The sequence below is a fragment of the Heterocephalus glaber genome, unplaced genomic scaffold (genome assembly GCF_053883595.1).
Source record: "Heterocephalus glaber isolate CG9 unplaced genomic scaffold, H.glaber_assembly_v1.0 deba00000281, whole genome shotgun sequence".
Taxonomy (NCBI): domain Eukaryota; kingdom Metazoa; phylum Chordata; class Mammalia; order Rodentia; family Bathyergidae; genus Heterocephalus; species Heterocephalus glaber.
In genome coordinates, this window is record NW_028258139.1 from 22,476,890 (window position 1) to 22,499,896 (window position 23,007).

Consider the following 23,007-nt stretch of genomic DNA (forward strand, 5'->3'; position numbering starts at 1 on the left):
GTGAGGCAAGTCCAGAGAGGATGCTTTGAAACTGCAATCTTACTTGGTCCCAAGAGCAACGCAGGGACCCTGTAGAAGCAGAATTTCCATTGAAATCATTTAAATAATTGGGCAGGGAGCCCCACAGAGAAATTGTTGGTCTGGAGCAGTACAGGTTATGGCAGTGATGCATGAGGTAGCACTGGGGCCTGGGCTGAGGGTGGCAACAGAGGTAGAGCAGAGACAAATCCCACTTGGGAAAACACCTCCCTGGGGAGGTATTCAGCCGATCTCTGTGTCCTCTACATGTTCTGAAGGGCAAAAGCCTCTAATATGAGACTGTAATTCCCCTCTTAAGAAGCAAGTTCCTCTCAGAGGCACAGAAGGGATTCTGAGAGAGAAGCTGACATTCTAATGGGGGCAGTCTATTAATATGGAAATCTCGTGCATATCTAGAGAGGAAGCCTAGAGCTCAGAGCTTTGCATAAGAAGCATGATGACTACCTGTGGCTGTGCATAAGCCAGCACCTGGGGGGAGCCGTCCTCAGAGCTGTCAGAGCTGAGCCTGGACCCTTGGATGCTTCTACTGCTGCTGATTAAACCTTCCTTTCTGCTCTCATTGCTCAGTAGAACAGGCCATGGCAGGTTTTGCAAACTGCATGTGGCCGTCCCCAGAGCAGAGCTGTCAGTGGGATGAGAGGAGGCAAACAGTCCCAGAATGGCCAGTGAGTACCAGTGAGTTCTGGCCAAGTGGCTTCCTCTCTGGACCCTGCGCTCCATCTGGAAAGGAGTGGCCCAGTTGACCTCTTAGAGCACCTGTCAGCCCCAATTTCCACAGTTGTTAGCTCTGCCCACAAGGAGAGAGACTGAGAAAGAATAAGAAGACTTTTGTCAGGTTTGCAATGTGCCCAGGGGGACACACACATACTGCCCTGCCCTGGAAAAGGGCCTCGGATTTGTTAGCTCCTGGCCAGAGAATGAGAATGACTGCTCTGAACAGTAGAAGATGATAATTTCTTACTTGGATTTTCTCCGGTGTTTGTAGTTAGGTGTACCAATTTCCCTACAGGACAGGCAGTGTGTGTGTGTGTGTGTGTGTGTGTGTGTGTACACGTGAGCATGCATACGTGGGCTTGTGTGTGTACATAGGTGTGAACATGTGTATGTGTGCATGTGTGTGTGTACAGATGTAAAGTCATGTGTGCGTGTGGGTGCACAAGTGGATTTAAGGAGGAAGGAGATAACTCCAGGCAGAGGCACAGCTTGCTGCAATGGAAAACCGGGTTTGGGAGTCAGAAACATACAGTTGAAAATCTAGATGTGGTATACCTAACTATCAGATGAAGATGCACACTTCCGCACCGTGCCTCAGTTTCCCCACTAGATTACTAGGGACAATAACATGTACCCCATACAAGAACATTCAGGCTGCTGGGCACACAGCAAGCTCGCGGGCGCCAGGCCCTGTCCTCACACAGAGATGCTGAGAATCTGGCCACTGAGCTCAGCCTGGCTTACACAGGCAGGAGGAGGGGAAGTGGGCAGCTCCGGCAGAGGGAGGAGCTGTGGGAAGAGGGCAGAGGAAGAGCACAGCACTGAGGGACTTTGCGGCTGGCACCTGGTTAAGCACAGGGAAATGGGCAGTTTTTGTGGCCGAGCCTCCTCCTCATTCTGAAACGTCCATGACTTCTGATGATCACGTCATTGCTCAAATGCACCCCCCCCAACACACAAGGCAGGCCAGGACATCCTCATTTCGTAGACGAGGGAACCGCTGAGGGAAAAGGCTTGCTGAGACCACACAGGCAGCAAAGGGACCCACTGGGATTAAACCACTTCCGACCGCAGAGAGCACTGTCTAGCCTTCTGCTCTGCAGACTCCCAGCATGCCTTGTACTACAGGATGTTGGTGTCCTCTCGACCACCGTTAGCTTAGAGAGGAACTGTGTGTGGCACAGGGTAGCACTTGGATGGTGATGACCCTCACAATATCTCAGGAAACAGACAGGTGGCCCTGAGGACCACAGAGGTTAGGCAGCTTGCTCTGGGTCACCCAGCAAGGGAGTTTAGGAACCAGAACCAATACCCACTCTTTCCACAATGTTCACCCAAGGGAGAAACACTCAGGTTCAAAGAGGCCACCTGACTACGTGGCAGAAAGACTTGGGAGATTCATTTTTATAAACATTACCATTTGTGCATGCTGAAGTATTTAGGGGTGAGGTCTCAGGTTGTCTGAAAATTACTTTAAAATGATTCAAAAATGAGCAAAATATTAACCATTTTTTTTCTAGATGAAAGGTATTTGTTCATCCCACTGTTCTTCTGGTGTCTTTCAAAATAGAAAGTCAGAGACAACTGCTTCTCATGCCTCTCCTCCTTTCTGGGGAGGCCCCTCCCCAGCACACAGCCAGTCTAGCCTTGGGCACGTACCCAGACACTGAGATTCAGAGAGTGGGGCCTCTGTTTGTGACCACAGTAGCCTGCGTCCCTCACTGTCCACACAGAAGGCCTTCCCACTGGTGCTGTCTTTCTGGCTGGCTCGGTACTGGCCGTTCTGGTCACACTGCAGGCCTGCCTGATTCCTCTGACAGTCAGTGACACCTAGAATGAAAGACAGACACAGTACTCAGTGACAGCTTTGGGGGTCCTGCCCCCCAGGCCCCAGGCTCCGGGTCATTCCCGGGTGACCAAGTCTCACATTTGGGCCAGACACTAGCTTAAAGCTCTCCAGTGTTCCCACCTTCACCAAAGCACAGCACCCAGGCTCCCTGTTGATGCAGAAGCCTGTTACTCCAGCCCCATGACAGACTGTACGCCCCACACCCATCTGCTGCCTTCAGTGTCTCACTTCCCTGCCCCCATGCTCCCACTGCTCAGACCTGGCTTTGGCACCAGCTGGGCGCCCTGCTGATGCGCTCTCCTCTGCCGCTCACTGTCCCAGCTTCCTGCTATGGAAATGTGATCCCCATGCTGAGGTAGTGAGAGTGTGGAAGTTTAATCTGACTATGGTGTTGATAGGGTAGCTTTAGGAGGTGACTAAGATTAGAGGTCACTAGGGTAGAGCCACCATGGCTGAACCCTGGCGGCTTTATAAAGAGGGAGAGAGATCAAAAGAGACACCAACAGATGCACAGTGCTTCCTGGATCTTGCCACATGATGCTGTATCGTCTTGGGACTTATCCAGCAGAGCCATCTTCCCATGCAGGCCTGAGGCCTCACACCTCCAGAACCATGAGCCACAGTAAATATCTTTTCTTTATAAAATACCCTGCCTTCGGTATTTCATTAAAGTAACCAAAACCAGATCTACACTTCTCAATCCTCGTTTCCTGAGGAAGCATTCCTGCTATGTTGAAATCTAATCCTCAGTACAATGCTGTCAGGATGTAGGGCCTTGGGGGAGATGATGCAGTCAGGAGGATGCAGCCCTCATGAATGGGGTTAGTGCTCTTGTAAAAGAGGTCCAAGGGAGCTCATTTGCCCTTCCGACCACGTGAGAACACAGACAGATGCCACCATCTACGATGACTTTATCTGACAGAGGATCTGTCAGCACCTTGATTTGGGACTTCCAGCCTCCAGAACCGTAAGGAACAAGTTCTACTGCCAGTAAGCCTCCCAGTCCATGGTATTTTGTGCTGGTAGTCCGAATAGACTAGCCACACCAGGCACCACAGCTAGATCTGTCTGACTGGTAACTGTTCTCTTGGGATCTGCATCTCTCCATCATACCAGGGAGTGTGGTTATCATTTCCATTTTTCTGTGAATGAAAGATGGGTGGCTATTGCTATTCATTTGACTGAAGATCAAGGGACTAGAAACGGTCTTGCTCGCAACTATCCCAGTGACTTTCTTAGTGTCTGACACAGCACAAGCTCCCCCAAAAATCAATCAATAGGGACAGATCCATGGGTGAATACCTCTGTCCTAGTGCTCAGGCTGTTTCCTCTTTCTAGTAGTCTTTTCTACACCTAGCCCCCTAGCTTACCCCTCCACCCATCCCGGTCCTTCCAGCCCTGGCAAAGCTGCTGTAATAGCATCCAAATACGAAATCATTAATTATATCGCAATGTATTTATGCACTCACTCACCTCCTTCTCCAACCAATAACTACATTCCTTGAGGAAAGAGATTTTAATTATTATAAATACCTAGTATATACTTGGCAGAAAGCAGGAGCTCAATACATTTTTGATGAATGATATAAAAAGAGAATTCCATTACTCGTTTCTCTAAAGCTCAGAAATAGGTGAAAGGTAGTCTTTTGCGGCACACGGAGACTTGATAGTATGTGAGCTTCCATATTTTAAGACTACTAAATACATTATTAGCCACTGATTAATAACAACTTGGGGGGTTACAAAAGCTACTTTTAAAATAGAATAGTTTGCATGTCATACATGTTAAATGTGAACTAATACATCAATAAATAAATAGCTACTTAGTTATCAATAGAACTTCAAACATGGTCCAATGAGCCCAGTACACTGGTGGAGGCAGCAGAAAAGTATAAATAAGTATGCAGATAAGTATGCCTTATAGAGGAACTGGGACTCTCAAAGCTATCCTGACACCAAAGAGAAACCAAGGAAAGATTCCAATTGCTGGGCATCATTTCAAACTCAGCAGATTCTGTTCCTCTTCAGAATGATTTCAACTCAGATCAGGTAACTCACAAGGCAGAATGATAGCGTGAACACATCATGGAGAAGCTCTTAGATAGGAAGAAAACCTTAGCAGGGACTTCAACCTTGATCCTGGGTAAGAGTCCACTAAAATTGATTCTGTGCTCAAGGAAGCTGTCCAGAGAGCATGATGCAACAGAGTCCTGTTACTACACAGAAGTGTGAGCAAAGGGGGTGGGGAGTGCTTGTTGTTCACATTAAACACTGTGATTCTGCTTTGCTACAGACTGAAAGTTGTGCCCCTCATTCATACATGGAAGCTCTACTTCTCAATGTCATGGTATCTGGAGGTGAGGCCTTTAGGATGTAACTAGATATAGATGAGATCATTAGAATGGGGCCTCATGATGGAAATGATGGCTCCATGACACCAGGTCGCTGGGCTTGAGAACCTGGAGAGTCAGATGGTCGTTATTTAAGCCACTCAGTCGATGATGATGGGTAAGAGTGGCCTGGACCAAGACATGCCCGTGAGTGAGGTATTGCTGGGCCTGTGTAACAGATGACAGAGTCAATATTCAGAGAAGAAATAGTAACCTAGTCCTGCGCCAATAAGAGCACAGAGCAGGGACTGAACCTGGCTAGTGCAAGGCTTAGCTCTGTTTCCACCATTTCTGTCACATCCCCTCCATAAGGAATGACCAGCACAGCACGAGGCAGCAGTCCCCTTTTAGGAAGGTGCTTGAGTGCACACCGATGGCACTCAAAGCCACCCCTGACCAAAAGCTCTGCGGTGAGTGGGTACAGGAGAAGGGTGGCACCCAGGTGAGCAGGGCATTGTGTCTCTAGGGAAGTTTCCACTCTGGAGGAGAGGCGGGCTCCGAGCTACCCAGCTCCTCCCACTTGGGTTTTCTTAGAATTACTTGCCTGTAAGTACTGCTCTTCTGACAAAGGTAAAGTCCAACACAGTGACTTGATCTCTTTTGAATGCTTGCTTTGAAAGTTCTATAAATTAGTCACAGCGGAAGTAATGATGGTGTGCCTCACAGTGACCCAATTTCAGACTGACATGAAAAGAGGCATCACAAGGGAAGTTATGCATCTTGGCTAGGGAAACCTTAACCATTATCAAGCGATGGGTAAGCAGCCAAGTGAAATCACGTCACTTGTGGGAAGACATACGTATGGTCCTGGGGCCAGAAGGGAATATGGGCGGCATGGCAGTAAGAAGTACTCTTATGGGCAGAAAATATCTTCTACTTCTTGATCTGATAAGGTTGACTTACAAAATTCAGAAGTTTCCAAATCAGAGAAAACCAACATCGAGCACCTACTTGTTCCATGACTTTGGCTAAATTACTTCACTTCTCTGAGCCTTAGACTTTGTATCCATGAGTCATGTTTGGTTGTCAGAAATTGGGGAAGGGATATGGCTGGCATCTAGTGGATGTGGCCTAGTGATACTACTGAACATCCCACCGTGGTCAGGACAATCCCCCACACGCACAAGATCCCCAAACATTGCAGCACAAGGCTGTGTGGCTCTCCTTTGCCTGCAGCTGCTCAGGCTTCTCCTTCGTACCAGCCCTGCAGGACTTACAGTGCTTGTGGCTGAAGGCTCCAGCGGCAATGGTTGTTCTTCCTGAAGGACACGGGACACAGGCCACGGTGCCTGCCTGTTCTTGGTAGAACCCAACAGGACAGGGAATACACTGCTCGTCCAGAGAATAGCTTCCCTCAGGGCACATAACTAGGAAGAGCACACAGAGACCCAATGTTAAAGAACAAGCCACCTGCTTCTCTCATACAATTCTGAAACACACAGGTAAAGTCAGCCCAAGAGCTCATCAGTCTGACAAAGGGCCCTTGGGAACACAGTGTGCCTCAGGCTCCAGAAGCCCAGGGAACAGCTGAGCAGCAGCATCTCCAGGTGCCAATGTGCTTGTGCAGATGAGGGAGTCAGGCATGGGTGGCAGGGAGGCTCTCTGAGGGGTGGCGCTTAGACTTGGATGACAAGCAGGCCCTCGAGAAATGTCCTAGGAGAGCAAAATTCCAGGCAGAGGGAACAGCAAGAGGGAATGATTTCAGATCATTCAAGGAATGAGAAGGAAAAGGCCAGGCCGAGCCAGCTACTGAGCCAGAGCCCAGTTTGCAAATGGCAGGAGATGGAGCTGGGGCACAACTGAACAGGTGGTCCAGCCGTGGGTTACCATGGAAACACTCCCAGAGCTAGGGCATAGTGAAGAGCAATGGGGGTGCAGAGAGCTCGGGTAAAGTCCCAAAGCCCACCACACCTGAATCACTGCAGGCTTTTGGAAGCTCCACTTTCTCCTGTGGGAAATGGGGAATCACTGATGCACCTGACGAGAGTGTAATGATAATGAACATCCAGTACTTGTCATGATGAAGGACTCACATGCGTACGCAACAAAGGACAATTATTTTTACATTGCAGGAAGTCTTTTTTGTAGCCAACCTCAATACTGCCAAACAGGGTGACCTTGGGCAAATCCAACAACTCATTACCATTTCACTTGAGGTGAGTGGGCTATTCTTTTTTTTTTTGGTACCGGGGATCGAACTCTGGTCCTTGTGCTTATGCAGCAGGCAGCAAAACCACTGAGCTAAATCCCCAGCCCCATGAGTGGCCTATTCTTGTCTGTCAGTCTTAATAGTGTTGTTCATTCCTGGGACAAGGGTGAGGTAGATGGGACACCAGGGTATGAGATTAGGAGAGGTACTTCTATCAGGTCTGCCGGGTTTCAGATTGACTCAGAAATAGCACATCGGACCCCCAAGAGTGGAGCCTCCTTACAATCCATTCATGGACGTCTCGCTTGTTTTAGCCCTTCCCACGCTGTGCTGCTAATCTGCCATTTCCCAGGGCTTTCTCTCCCTTGGGTCTTAACACTCCCAGTCCCTCCTCATTTCCCTTCCCTAAAATGCCACAGGCTGGGGAAACAGAACCCTAACTTGAGAGAGTATCTCTCCTAGGAGTTCCAAGTTGGGCTCCAAGGCACTCTACCAGAGGCAAGAACCAGCCCCACTGACTCGGTCCTCGGTGCTCCAAGAAGAGGGGCCAGATGAGGATCTTTCTGTTTTCTTTCCCAGTTCAGCATTGTGGTCCTGAAGTTTGTCAAATAACCTCCAGAAATGAGTGGTAGCCAGTGAAATGTGGGAGCTGAAATCTTGCCCACTCTCAGGGCCCTTCCCCTGTGCCTGGCATCCAGGTCACCCTGAGTTTGCCTCTTAACCCCATTTCACAGGTGAGGAGGCTGAGCATCAGGACACGCGTGCAAGACTTACTAGCATGCTTTTCTGGGAAGGGCAATGGAGAGGTAAAATTATAAAATGCATCAAGCACAGGGGCAGATGTTTTGACGATCACCCTCACAATCCTATGACAAAGGGATCATCCCCATCCCAGACCGGAGAAAACTGAGGCGAAGATGGAGGTTGGCCAGGCAGTAGGCGACTAGAGGGGACAGCTGAACCCAGTCCTTTACCTCCAAACCAAAACCCTGCAGTATCTGCCAGCCCAGGCTTCTCCCTTGAGCAGGGAGGGCAGCAGAGAAGGCGGGGTGGCTGTGGAGAGGCCAGTGTTCATATAGCAGCTGCCTTCTCTGGTCTGGGCCTCTACTTGGCATTTCTGAGTAAATTAGAAACTCAAGCCATGGCTTGGAAACCAAACGGTGTTTTCCAGTCTGCCCTAGCCAAGAATACCTTCCCTCAGAGTGGAGTTTCATTACTGCTTTGAGTCAGGTTGTTGATAATCATCTCCAGAGCTTTAGAGCTATGTCTCTTTTCAAGTAAGTGCCCTCTAAACTCATTGGCTAGCCTGAGTGTCCCAGCTTCTGAAACCCAAGAAGCAGGGGAGGAGCCCAGAAAGGGGAGCTGGGAGCTACCTTTTATTTTTCTTGGTGGTACTGGGACTGAACCTATGGTCTTTGCTCTGAGCTACACACCCAGCTCTCCTGTGTGTGTGTGTGTGTGTGTGTGTGTGTGTGTGTGTGTGTGTGTGTGTGTTGAAACAGGGTATTGCAAAGTCACTAAGTTGCCCTGGCTGGGCTTGAATTTGAGATCCTCTGGCTTCAACCCCGCAGAGTGCTGGGATCACAGGCGTGTAACACCACACCTGTGGGAACTATTTTTTTGTTGTTGTTGTTGGGGTTTTTTTGGTACCGGGGATCGAACTCTGGTCCTTGCGCTTGCGCAGCAGGCGGCAAAACCACTGAGCTAAATCTCCAGCCCCTGTGGGAACTATTTTTAACTTCCAGACCAACAAATCCTAGGCCTCCTTTCTGCTGAAGAAACCCATATGCTGTTTCCTCCCACTCTTTTCTTCTTTCCCCGACATCAAGTGTCTTTTCCTATTTTCCACCCAAAAGACACTCCTAGAAGTCAGAAGGAGGCAGTGGCTGGATAATCCACTGCAGCAACTGGACCCCATCTGCAAGTACATCCCTCACCAGAATTAGGGGAAATGTGTCTTTGGTGTGTAACTATATTTTTAAAGCTTAGATGGATGGATGGGAAAAAGCAAGGGAAAGAGGGAGGGAGGGAGGGAGCCCTAACATATCACTTTAGAAAAATATCCCCAGGGAACTAGTTGTGTTATAAGAATGCACAGTGAATAAGTGAAAGTTAATGTCATCCAGATCAGAAAATGGAAAATCTAGACAGTTTCCCTGTGATCCTCATTAATGAGCCAATCTGCATGAAGACTGCCAGCAGGTAACTCCAAAAGAAGCCATATGGCTGGCTGCAAGGAGGAAGGAGAAAAACGCTGATGTGTCGGAGCAGCAAGTGAGGCCTCCACTCTGCAGCACTGTCAGTTCCCTGATCAGGGCTGTCACGTTCCAGTGTGTCACAGGGCTGTGTGTAGTTATGTGCTCCAGGTCACTGTTCTCCAAGAGGGTCAGATTAATCCCAGAGATGACACACAAAAACCCTGCTTCATTTCCACAGGACAAAGCTCTGTCTTGTGGCCTCACAGCTGCATTCCAGATATATTTTAGAAGGAAAAGAGCCAATAAGAATGGTTATAAGTGGCAGAGGCCATGATTCCACTAGGTCTCCCTTGCTGAGAAGGGAGGTGTGCAATGCAGAAGACGGAACGAAGAACCTGGAAGCAGATGGAGCAGACTTTAAATCTCCAAATGTGCAAGTGACAGTGGAACCATGTCTTGAGACTTGGTTATGTCTAAGAGATGTGCTTTGCATTAACTATTTCATGTTTTACAAACCAGTCCCATGTAATAGACATCATTTTCCCTATTTTTCAGATTATGCCCAGTGAGGCTGAGTAATGTTGCCTGGATCCTACAATGAGGAAATGTCGGAGCCAGTACTCAGGTCCAGACCCACACAGCAGCTTCCTGGCAGTGCACACAACTACACACCCGGTTTCCTCATCTGTAACACGGGACTAGTGATACTCAGTTCTCTGCACAGAGGTGCCAGTGAGGCCCCACATCTCAGAAACGAACTACAACATACTGGATATTATAACTGGTCCTGGGGAAAACCCAAGGCCTTCAGTCCTGCCCTTGTCCGTTGCATCCTGACGTTTCTGTGTGGAGTAAAGGGTGTGGGGCTGAGGCGTGTGACTGACAACCTCTGTGAGTAGTAAAAGGCTGTGGCAGTGGAGAAGCAGAACGTAGGCTCATTGTGAACCAAGACTAATCACACTACAACACGTGGGCCAAATGCAGCCTGCCTTCTGTTTTGGTAAGTTAAGGTTTATTGGAACCCAGTGACTTATCAATAAATTCCCTACAATGACTGAGTAGTCTTTAAAACAGACTGTATGGCCCACGGAGGCCCAAAATATTTGCTACCTGGCCCTTTACAGGAAAAGGTTGTGACCTCTATTGTGGAGGAGGTACATCCTGGGCAACCCCTGTCCTTTGGTCCGTCCCCGAGCACCATCCTGTGGCTCCTGGCAGAGCTCTCTACTACCCTCACCGCATGAGGCCCACTGCTGGCCCAGGGTCTGCTTGGACACACACAGGGCCCCTCTCAGGCAAACACAGCCTAGCTAACTATTCCTTACCTACTTCCAAGCGGATGGAAATGAACAATCACAATGAGTAGTTCTCGGGAAGGGACCTTGGTATGAGATTTCCAGGCAGCCTCTTCATTTTACACACACATGTGTGTGTGCACGCACATGCAGACACACACCCCACAACTTCAGAGTCCTGGTGGTGGAGCCAAGGACACGTCCTGTTCAAGTCTGAGATCATGGTGGCAGATGTCGCTGTGTGACACTCCCGCTCTGTGACGCTGTTTCACACTCCCCCACCCACCCAGCACCATCACTCCTGTTCCCATTTCTGGCACTCACTCTTTGGGCACCTCTGGAAAGGTAGAGTGAAAAATCATGGGTTGCCCACCAGAGGAACTGGGGTTACCACCCCGCTGGTTGCTTAGGTGACCACGGATCTCTCCAGAAGTGGCCTTCTCCGGCCACTAGGTGCAGGGTCTCATTTAATCTGGGCCTCAGCCTCTCTGCCTAATCAGGAAATAACTGATTACCAAGGGCTACCGAGAGAGTTAAATATTTGCAAAGCCACATTGCCAACTGTAACATACTCTGTAAATATTAGTGGGAAGTGGCTGTGTTTCTGTTTCCTGTGCTTGGATTTAGCTGCATCTCAAATCCTGTGTGGAATTCACAATTTGGTCTGGATTTCAGAAGAAGAAGAGGCATGAATCTCTTGCATTGTAACCAATATAAATAATGGAAAAAATAACTAAGAACATCCTTCTTCAGCTCAATAAAAATGCCTCTCTACCTTACTCTGCAGGAGAAGACGGCTCCTCCTCCTGACACCCTCAAAATTTTGGTGGTAGAACAGTGGCCCCCAAAGATGTCCACGAGTCAGTTCCCAGAACCTGTGACTATACCAGGCCATGTGGCAAAGGCGAATTAAAGTTGTGGATGGAAGGTTGCCAATCCATTGACCTTGCCCTGGGGTAAGTGGCCTGGATTATCCAACTGTGCATAATTAAAAGGGCGCCTAAGTCAGAAGGAGATGCGATTAGAGAGAAGATGCAGAGAGCTGAAATACTACTGCCTTTGACCACAAAGGGAAGAAGCTACCCCCGTGGAATGTGGCCACCTCCTAGACAATGGACAAAGCAGGAGACAGACTCCCTCAGGCTTCCGGGAGGAAGGCAGCCCTGCGCACATTTCGATTTCACTCCATGAAACTCATGTTAGAATTCAACCTGCAGAACCGAAGAATGATTACATTTGTGCTAATTTGTTACGGTAGTGATAGGAAATTAATCCACCTTTCATCCAGGAATTCGCAGCTGCCTTCCTATGAAAATGACCTCCAAAGACACTCATGGGACAAAGCAAGAGCCGCTCAAGCAACCCCCGGTCCCAATCACTTTCCCTCAGTTGTAAAGCTGTGGGCTGAAAAATGGTCATCTGGGATTTGGGTAGGTGACCTATGGCTATAACCAGGTGGAAAAATCTCTGCCCAGGACACAGGGTAGACATTTGCCTTCTTCACACAGAGGTTCCAGGCTGGCCAAGAATGAACAGAAAGGCTAACTTCAGACACCAGCTTCTTCCTCCTGCCCTACCTCCTATGGGTGATATCTGCACGACTGTGCAAAGTGGAAAGCTTCCCTTTACAAATGCACAAGCGATCCTCCACTCTGTGAGCAGGACAGCAGCTCTCCAGCTCATCGGCCTTTCCCAGAGCCTCCTGAGGATTCAGGGGCCACTTACCACACCCCAGAGGGTCCCGGCTGGCCTTGCTGGTAGCTGAGACTCGGGAGAATCCTTCCACGCACCCAAACCATGTCTGGGGAGAGGCCACAAAGCTGTCCCCTTGCAGAAAGTGGATGGAGGTGTCTGCCAAGAATGCCTTGGAATCCAGATGAAGCTGGAATGTTCCACTTTGGACCAGATCTGTGAAGCGCCCAAGGAGGTCCTTGCCCACTAAGGCCCTTTCTGTAAGACAAGAATGAGGCAGGGTCACCTCACTACTTTCTGCATCCTCATCAAAAGGAAACAGAGGTATCATCTGCGGTCTCATTTACAGTGGGAAAACCAAGGCCAGGAGAAGGGTTTGATGGACTGAAATTCACACAGGGATCAGAAACACAAGCAGTGCTCCCACCCAGGTCTCTGGCTCCAGCCACTTCTGCCCATTGTGATATAGGACCGAATCTTATAACTGATCCATACACTCAGCCACATCCTCCTTCAGTGAGCCACCGTATCTGAGCCTCAGTTTTCACATCTGCAGAATGGACCCAGGCACACCCCTCTTGTGGTTGGTGAGGATCCCCAATGAGAACAGGTCTGATGGGGCCACACACAGAAGAGGCAAGACCTTCCAGAGGCAGCGTAGCTTTCTGCCTCTGTGCTCAGCTAAGCACAGAGAAGACCTCCAGCTCTGACCTATAGGCTCCTGGGAAGAGAAAGAGGAAAACTGCGTGTGGAGTTGAGTGGATGCCTGCTCAGAGTGGGCTGCTGTAGCCTCGGCCATCACTGTGTGCAGACCAAGCCAAGAAGAAGCGTCCCAGCTGTACCCACATTACCCAGGCTCTCTGGAGTGGGGTGGGGCCTCTAACTCATAATGCTGTTGGGGGATACTTGTCCCACAGATTATTGCCAGGAAGACAGGGGGCGGACAGGAGAGCGGCAGGGTCTGCCGCCTGCTGTGTACCCCAGCAGTGTTTGTCAGGTCCCTCTCACAGAGTGGAAGGCAAGCTCCAATGAGGTGTGGTCCTAGGTTTGGCCACTGGGTGGCAGGAGGGGGTGTTGCTCCCCGTATCTAGTTGGAAATAGGTGCATTGTGTCCCACGCTACGGAAACACTCTAGCTAAGCAGGACACATGCTCCCGTGGGTATCAAAAAACCCATCCCATGGCTCCTTGTTCTTCCCAATCAGTACATAACTCTCTCCTTATGTCATCACAGGAAGGCACTGTGGCTTTGCCAGCTGCATTGAAACGTGAGGAAACTGAGGCAGAGAGAGGCTGTGTGGCTTCTTCAAGCAGCAGTGCAGAAAAGCCTACCAATGTCATGCAGATCTGGAAGCGAGCCTGCTGGGATGTCCTTAATCTGGGATTTCCATGTGACATTGACTCCTAGACGCTCCGCAGTCAGACACCGCACCTGTACTGAGGAGCTGTCACAGACAGGATGGGAGATAGGAGTCCCAGTCGTCCTCACCTGCGTGAGAGTGATGCACTCAGTTGAGACAGAGTAGGAGGTGCCACGGCCAGAACAGGCTCCTGCTACTTCTTGTAGTCCCCCACCACCCTGCTTCGGGGATGAGGCATCAGTCACACCTACTTGAAGAAACAAATTCAGAGACTCTAAATGAGCTGCCCTGGTTACATAGCGGACAGAGGCACAAGTCGGGGCAGAGGCGAGCTCTGCATCAGAAGCCTGCTCGTCCCGGGACACTGAGAGGAGGTCTTCCCACAGGTGTCTCATAATAAGACCTGCTGTGCGGCAGGCACTGAGCACCTTACAAGGCGACGCGGCGCAGAGTCTGAACTCTCTCGTCAGGCCTGTGTGAAGTACTTTAAACAGGTCAGGTAGTTTAATCTCCAGAACAAACCTATGGAGCTGAAACAAATCACTTTTCTGTGTTCTCCTTGGGGGTTCACCTCGGAGAGGCTAAGGATCTGCCTCAGACCCCTTAGCCAGCAAGTGGTGGACCTGGGGTGCAGGCACAGCTCACTGCAGAACGTGTGAAGAGCCAAGCCTTGGGCATGTGTCTCACCTCACTCAGCCTGGCTCCATGATGGGTGCTCCCATCCCCTGTTCCATTCACAATGGCATGAGGCCTCGCCAGCTTCACCAGCTTGGAGAAATTCCCAGTCATGCTGGCAGGAGGACTGATGTCAAGGCTGGAACCAGAGCCACCTGTCTGGAAGCTTATGCATCATGTCCTACTTCCAGAGAAGACCTGTATTGCCTCGGAACCTCTCTACCTCCTAATTGCACCCCGACACCTGGTCCTGGAGGCCCCCACCAGAGGGCCACTGACCAGGCTGCCTCCAGAGTCCTGTCTTTATCTTCAGCCCTCTCCTCCACTCTCAGGTCCCCAGCACTCTGGAACACTTTGCTCCTTGCTATGAGAGTTTCACTGCTCCTCTGTCAGGAAACACGGCATTCATCTCCTCCCAGTCCCTGGAGCCCAAGCCTCAGGCATCCTCATGCTTTTCTCTCCCTGGGCTCCGTTATCTCAGACCCAGTCGCGGGAGTGCTGGCCACTGTCACAAATTCTGCTTCTCATATGCGGGACTGACACCAGTGCCCAAGCCTTCTCCCCTCACCCAAGACGACTGTAAGAGCCCCTGCTCCTGTCCTTGGCCCCTGAAGCCCACTCTCCACACAGCAAACACTGGAACCCACACTTATCCTGTCACTGTCAGCCTCCGAAGCACCCCATCACATACAGAGCAAGCCCCCTGTCCTAACCATGGCAACGTGGCCCCGAGTGATGTACACACCCCGGGCCCCAGTTTCCTCTCTCACTGTGCCTACCCATGCAGGGCCCTCGATATTATGGATCAGTGACTGTGTTCCCATCCCGGCAGCTCCACCCTTCCTACTTCATCTGCAAGGCTCCTGCGCTCACGGGGCTCAGCCTCACTGTGCCCAGGTCCCCTCCAATGGCTCCTCCCAGCGAGGCTTTCACTGCTCATCTTCTCCAAGGCTACTCCTACCTCTCCATCACCTCCCCCCCCACCACCCCTGTCCTGCTTTACCTCCTTTTTGGGCCCTCCCCACCACTAATGTGTATTTGCTCAGTGCCACATCCCCCTAGACTGAGTCCCCGGGAACAAAGACTTGGTGTCATCCTGCAGATGTTCCCTTGGCCCAGTCGCGAGCCCAGACTCTCTGAGCCCTCTCCTGGACCTCAGCCTTTGCTTACCAAGAACCAACACCAGCATGGTTCCACCAGCTTGGGCTGCACCTCAGGATGACACTATTCCTTCCTTAGAGTGCCTGCGTAGAAAACTCAAGGACCCCTAGAGAATGTACTTTTCCTTCCATCCAACGCCTGAAGCCAGGCCCCACTGTCCAGCCTGTATCTGTGGTGGGTGCCTAAATCTAATAAGTGCCAGCTGGCAAACCCAGACATGCTTCATGTGGATGAAGCCCCTCTTCCTGCTCTGTGTAATTTTTCTCTTCCCTGACTCTACTGAGCCCTCAGTAACTCCTCCCTACCTCTCCTCCATGTAAAATGCTAGCCACCTCTGGACAAATGGATGCTGAGTTTAGTTCATGCTGTACTCTTTTCCTCCTCGCAATTGTATGTTAGGAATTAAAAATGTTCCTTACCGCTTTAACTACTGTCTAGATCAGATCATCTGTGACAATCCTCAGACCTAAAACCATGCCTGCCCTGTAACAGGCAGTCGGACATTTTCACTATAAGAATCAATGAATGAATGAGTGAATTTGTTATAGTGAAGGAGTCCGGACAGACCTGGACTTACTGAAGTATGAGAAACTTGGACAAATTACTTCGCTTCTAAAGATTTTGGATAATGGCCTGACGAGGAGAGGGCTCCAGCACCCGGTTTTGTTCTCCTCATGCAGAGTGGCGGTAATAAGAGGACCGCTCTGAGTAATCCATGGCTCACACAGCTCACCTGGATGTGGCAGAAGCCCCGGGCCGTCAGCTCATCCAGGATAAAGACCTGGAGCGCCTGCAGCAGTCCTGAGTAGTCAGCACTGCACATCTTGCCCGGGGGGAGCTGCAGCTGGAGGTGGGCTCCAGTCTGGATGCTCTGCCACGGCTGTGGCCCTGCAGGTGAGACCGGAGGTCAGTGGCTGGGGCTGGCAGAGACATGGGGTTGGTTTTGGTTTTGTCCTCTATGGAAATAACTCGTCTTCTTTTAGCACTGCCATTTCACGCCATCATCCTTAGAATCTAATAATTCCTGACGTAACTGTCGTCTCGGAATTACTTCTCACCCTCAGCAAATCTAGACCTGCCCCAGTCTCTGAACCAGGGGAATCCTAGGTATTCCCCCTGGAAAATCTTCCTCATTATTTTGCAGGCAAACGAGGTGACCCTATGCTTTTGGGGTTTTAGAGTAGACATTCCCTAAGGTTGTTCAGCGTACAAGCTCCACAATCATACACCGCAGCTCTGCACCCCACTTTAGGGAACCAAAGACCCAGGCTTTCTTCCCCCAAGGCTCCTTGCTCTGGAGTCACTGGTGATCGGCCTGGTCTTTATTTCAGCTCAGGCTACTCTGTTTAATCAAAGGAACAAGCCACTTATTTAGCCAAATCACATATTAAACTTTTGCTTGATGAAGATCCTCTATAGCCCAGATTGCTTGTAACAAACACTGCCCTTGACGCTCCGGCAGCTACCCAGAGCCTTATGACAGTCATTCCTGGATGTGGGTCTCTCTACCCCCATGTCCTCCCATTGTACTGGGCAGGCAGAGTGTGAGGTCCCTTTTGTCTGCCCCTACCCAGGCGACCAGGCTTTGCCAAGGACGTGTTTTCAGAGCATGGTCCACAGCCGTGTACGTTTTTTCTCACGTGTGTCAAGTGGGCTCAGGCAAAGGCAGGAGCTCTGTTTAGACAGGGGAAGGGCACTCCTGGAACCAGGCCTGGGGCCTCTGCCCTGTCAGGTATTTGTCCTGGGGGCCTTGGGGAGAGGCTGCTGGGGCAGAGCACTCTCAGAGGCTGGACGGGCCGCCCGCCCTAAGTGTATCAGTACTGTAGTCACTGGTACGGCTGCCAGAGCATCTCCCTGCTGAAAATCCGCCTTAATCCAAGACATCCTGGGAGAGCTGGAATGACAGAAACTCGCCCAAGGAACAGATGGCTCCAGAGAAGCCACAAATAAACCTCACTCCCGGGGCCTGTGAAGCGCATCTGCTCCTCTGAGGAGAAAGTGCTCCGCGGCGCCTCTCCTGCCCTTGGTACTGCTTAGGCTGCATTCTGGTGGGGAAACAAGGTGGCACGAATCTGCACTCCCACCCTCAGCTCTGACCCCACGGGCAGGGCACAGGACGCACATCCCCAAGGCCACTCACGCTGGCAGGCCAGGGGCTGGGGGAGCTGCGACACCCAGTGCTTGCTCTCCAGGCTGCACAGCAGCAGCCCCGACGGGACTGTACTCCGGTAACCCTGGCGACACCAGAGCTGGCACTGCTGGACGGCGGCCTCTCCCAGGTCCGAGGCCCTGTCACAGAGGAGCGCGCCGCCAGGCACGTCTGACACGCTCAGGAAGGGAAGCGGACACTGAGGGCCTACAGGGAGAGAGAAGTGGGTGGTGGGCACCTACATCATGCAGGGCTGAGCTCCTGGGCACCCTCAGTCACCAGGCCTCCCCACCGCCATCCCCAGCTGTGCCAGGCTCTCAGGCCGCGCCGGGGCTGGCTCCCCTCTCTGCCCTCCTCCTAGAAGAGCCATGGTGTGACCCTCGTAGCCTCCGCTAGACCTGTTCTTGGGTCCCAGAGGGCACACCCACTCCTGGAGGACAGGGAGGGGACTCGGGGTGGGTGTGTCACCCCGCTCCCTGCTGCAGAAGCACCCAGCAGGCGTTTCTACTACAAGCACCCATAAGTACTACTGAGCCTGGTGGCAGCTGCTGAAGATGACCAAGGTGAGGGGATGCTGGGCCCACACAGGGGAGCAAACCAGGGAACCCAGGAGGGTCACGAAGGCCTGGGTGCACGCAGGGAGCGTAGGAGTGAGGCCAGCCAAATGCAGGCAGCTCCCCACCCACCCTCCCTAGGAAGGCTCCTCCCATCCTCTTCTGCATGGAAACCAGAGGCACCACTGGGCCTCCGCGAAGCTCTCTGCCACTCCAAACGTGGCTTAGAGATTGAAAGTTTAGAAACAAATACTGTAAGTAAAAAAATCAGAACAAAGGAAAGGCCACTGTGGCAAAAGCAGAACCACTCATGGCAGTATTTCTCAAACCTTTCAGGCCACTTGGGCCTAATTTGTACCAAATACTACTTAATGTCTCCATTTCCTGTTCACAGATGGTCTAGCCCACCCACTCACATGAACTTCAAAATAGTTGTAATGCCTTACAATTTGAGTACATGGAGGAAATAAAAAGTAAATAACGTATACTACATTTTAACAATTCTATTATGTATTGTAACTGCATATTCCGCTATTTGATATTCAAACAGTTTGTAAAATTAGACGAGGAGAAGTTGAGAGCTCCACAAGTGCCTGAAGTGCCCCTGGGGACAGAGCGTCCATCCCACGTTTCTGAGACCGAGACCAATCAGCCTCTCCCCTGTTCAGGACAGACCAGGAGACCAACACCTGACCCTCCCAGGCAGCACCCGGGCTTCCTTGGGTGCCAGCCCTGGAGATTCCCTGCCCAGGTTCTTCCTGACTTCCACCCGTCAGTGAGCATTTTGGGGAAGCAGACACAATTTCAACATCACGGAAATCAACTGCCACGACATCATTCCTACACTTTCTGTTCCAGTCCCATTCCCATCGTCCTTGCTTCCTAGAGCTCCATCCAGACAGAGGAGGGAAGTGATGTGGGACGTGTGGCCCGAGGTCCCTCCGGGCTCAGGACTTACGCTCACAGGCAGGCTGGCTGCCCACCACGCGGGTCCCAGGCACCTCCTCTCCACTGTCCAGGACACACCAGCAGCTGCCCTGCGCCGGGTCACATTGCACCAGGGAAAAGGCCCCGTCCTGTTCCCTGCAGGCTGGGATGTGTCCAGGGCGGACTCTCCTGGACAGGTCTCCGCTTCTGAGAGAGCTGCAGAGGCCCGGGCCTGGACGCGCAGAGACAAGGCAGGTCACAGCCATCCTCGCCATCCACTCCCACCTTAAGCCTGCCCGCACTGACAGGGCTCCCGACTCTGTCCTCTCTCCATTTCCATTGCCTGCCCTCGGGGTGCTTAGCGTCTACAGGAGATTTAAGTGAGTGTGCAAGTGCATGTCAATGAGATGCGGATGACCAGTGTTCGGCTGAGGACCCTTTGGAAGCACAGAGCCTGGCCACACGAGGCCTGTGAAGGTTTCCTGGAGGAGCTGCTGGTGGAAGGGAAAAGCAGCCAGGCTGGGTAGCAAAGGTATAGACACAGTGCAGGCAGAAGTGCCAGGGGGAGTGAAGGCCAAGGCGAAGAGAGTGTCTGCTTTCTTCAAAGTCTGACTGGAACTTTCCACAAGATCCGGAAGCAAGAGTGACGGAGAGGCGAGAGAAGCCAAAGAAGACCCCCAGGAGCCCATGTTCTCGCCAAGCCAAGAAGCTCAAGCCTGTTCTGACCTCAGTGGAGCATCAGCGGCCTCAGGCAGGGGCACCATCAGAGTGTTGCCCCTCAGGGACATGCCCTGGGCTTCACTGAGGACCCGACGGCAGGTTGAGAAGGGAAGCCCAGGGCCAGGCGGAGCACTGCCAGCAGGCCTATGCCCCTGCAGTCTTCAAGGGCACCAAGCCACCTGGGACAGGGAGCAAGGCTGTTGCCTCTGTCACAGAGCACAGCCTTCTCCCTGAGGTAGGGAAGGTGGGAGAAGATCACCCTGTTTTACAGGTGAACTCAGGAGCTGCACTGCCCTGCTGGGAAAGCAGCAGGGTGGGGACAGGAAGCCAGCTGTGGGGACTCCACACCCAGGGTTCACCAAGGAGGCTGTGGGGCAGCCAGGCTGGGAAAAGCACTTACACTGGGTGCTGCCATTGGTGCTGGGCTGCGTCCCTTCTCCAGACACGGGGTCCACACACCAGGCACTGGTCCCCAACGCCTGCATCCTGGCAAACTCTCCTGTCTGAGCAAACCCAAGGCTGTCAATGCAAGGTCTCTGTGGCCCACTTCTTGGTCCAAAACAGGTGGTAGGAGCTTCCCCCAGTAAGAAGGTATTACCATAAGAAGGGGACATTACCTTGTCTGCAACCCTCCACACATTTAATTTGAATTGATGGTTATACCAGCTCCACAGGCAAGGACAAGGTGCCCCATTTGACCGTGGAGAAATGAAGGCTCACTCCAATTATTGCTCACAGTGGAGCAGCATCCCAGAGCTCGTGGGTGGCAGATCCCACTCTCCTGCACCAACTCCACCAATGCCAGCAGTAGGTTTTAATGAGGGGCCTTGGAAGAGGGCCCTAAACATCCTACCTGGAATAAAGATGCCGTCCAAGGCAGCTACCCACCCTCATCACTGGCCACGGACCTACAGAACAGAATCTGCTGCTCTAGGGACCCCTAGTATGCCACTTTAGCTTCCTGGGCCTCAGTTTCCCTACATAAACATCCCAGGAACTGGCACCGAGCACATTCCTCCCACAAACTCTTGGATGGCAGGAAAGTCCTTCCTGCCACACCTGCAAGTGAAAGTCGCAAGCACAGCAAGTGAGCCGGAGGAAAGCAGCTGCCGCACACATCCTGGCTGCTGCTGTTTCCTTGAGCACTTAGTTGCCGCTTGTCCACTTTCCAGCCTGCTGTGTCCGGTCTGCCGGCCAGCGGCGATAATGTTTGTAACATCCGACATGTGAGGAGAGCGTAACCATGAGGTTCGCACGGTGCTGTTTACTTCTGGCCCAGCCTGAGTGTGCTGTGCGATGCACACGGCACTGGGGAGATAAGGATGCCTCTGTCCTCGTGCCTCCTACCATGAAGCTTGTAAACTGCAGAGGTAAGATGCAAAGCCCAGCAAAGCCTTAACATTTTTCCTTGAAAAAATTCCTAAAACTGAGAACGTTCTATCAACTTGACTTCTCCTGGGTTGAAGGATATAAGCATTCAGTTTGGACAGGGAGAATCTGGATACTATTTACTGGCACCAGGCCCTGGGCAGGGGCTGGAACGTGAGCACCACACAATCAGAGAATGTGCTAGAATTCCCACCCCTGCCCGCAGAGAGGCCGGGTGCCCGTCTTGGCTTCTTCCTGAGCGAGTATCAGTGCCCAGGACATGCAGCGGACCTGTATTCCAACCCAGCGGCAGGTGGTTGTCAGACAGGATGAAGATCCACATCATGTGGATAATTTCTCTACAAAACTCATTCGTACTTGGAAGCTATGTTCTAAGTACCCAATGATAATAATATTGAGCTCACACAGCACTTTGCAGCTTCATGAACTTCCATATTTCAGATTTTCACAAAGTCCCTGGGAGATTGTGAGACTCCTGTCATCCCCGTCTTAGGGAAAGGAAACAGGCTCAGGGATGCCTGTCTTGGCAAGTGATGCTGAAGGGTCCAGGCATGATCTCTTCCCCTGTGAGTTTTCCTGCCTGTGCTTGGCAGATTGAGAATTTCTGCAGTAATCCAGGGAGCTGGGAGGGCTTGGGATGATGTCATCCACTTGGACTGGGAACCTGAGCACTGTGATCTGGCCAAGGTGACTTTAGGAAACACATGGTAGCAACTGCACGGGTACCAGTGAATCTCAGAGTATTCACGAAAGCTATTTCCAGGGGGTCTCCAAACTGTTCCAGCACTAGCTGGCACAAAAATGTGGTCCAACCCTACGTTGAAAAGCAAAACTGAGGCACAGAGAAGGTAAGTAAGTTGCTCAAGGGCACACAGCCAGGGCCTACCAGGTTCAGGACAAACATCCCACCTGGACTCTCTGAGAGACTTTTACTAAGCTCAATGAATTGAAAACTGCAAAAGTCACCTCAACCAGCTGGGATGAGCTCTGGCATCCCTTCTCACACCCTCCTGGGTCCCCAGAGCCTCACCTCAAGGCAGGCTGGGGTGAACAGGTCTTCTGGGGATGGGTCTCCTTGGGATCCAGCCTGTTTCCAACCAGAAAGCAGCCCATTGGCTCGAGACTGCTCACAAGGTGAGGCACCTGGGGAAAGAGGGGCACTTTTCACAGACTGGGCGGGGACACCGAGGAAAAGCGGAGACCCTGGCTCACCCTAGGTTTCAGATCCATGCATCTAGTCATGGAGGTGCCCCCAGGACAACGAAGCATGTGCCATTGGCAGTCTTGAGACTTGGAGTGGGCTACTGATTACTGAGGGCCCACCTTCAGGTGGAGGCAGAGGCTGGAGCTCCAGATGGGAGCTAGTGATAAGTCACAGGTGAGCAGCAGGTGCACTGGGCAAGAGCCAGAGCTCCCCTTCACTCCCACTCCACCTGGAGCTCCACCAGGAAGGCTGAGGTCACTGCTAGCCGCTGGCCCTGGCTCTTGGGGGATGTGTCTGGCTGGGGTCGGAATGGATGCCTGAGCAGCCTGGAACCCATCCCCGAGGTCAGAGGGGAGAGTTCTCAGGCTTTACTGTACTTACACTGCAAGACCTGTGGGGAGCGGGCAGTCAGTGAGTTGGGGATAAACTGGCCCTTCGCGTCCACACACCAGCAGTACCCTAGAAAAGAGCCATACATTCAAAGTCCAGGAAAGGCCTGAGGCTCACTCCCGGATGTTACCTCTTTGCATTTATTACCCTGA

General features: G+C 51.7%; 1 protein-coding gene across 2 annotated transcripts in view; it reads right to left on the bottom strand.

Moving 5' to 3' along the window:
• Nucleotides 1–23,007, bottom strand: part of Tg (thyroglobulin) — a 219,261-nt gene that overhangs the window by 172,063 nt on the left and 24,191 nt on the right. For both annotated transcript variants that reach the window (XM_087187454.1, XM_087187453.1), the window contains exons 13-22: nt 22,847–22,924; nt 22,292–22,404; nt 20,273–20,375; nt 19,184–19,384; nt 17,663–17,878; nt 16,256–16,410; nt 13,658–13,814; nt 12,360–12,584; nt 6,210–6,359; nt 2,413–2,583 (exon numbers count right to left, since the gene is read on the bottom strand). In XM_087187454.1, the coding sequence (XP_087043580.1) occupies nt 2,413–2,583; nt 6,210–6,359; nt 12,360–12,584; nt 13,658–13,814; nt 16,256–16,410; nt 17,663–17,878; nt 19,184–19,384; nt 20,273–20,375; nt 22,292–22,404; nt 22,847–22,924 (1,569 nt within the window). The remainder of the gene's footprint in view (nt 1–2,412; nt 2,584–6,209; nt 6,360–12,359; nt 12,585–13,657; nt 13,815–16,255; nt 16,411–17,662; nt 17,879–19,183; nt 19,385–20,272; nt 20,376–22,291; nt 22,405–22,846; nt 22,925–23,007) is intronic.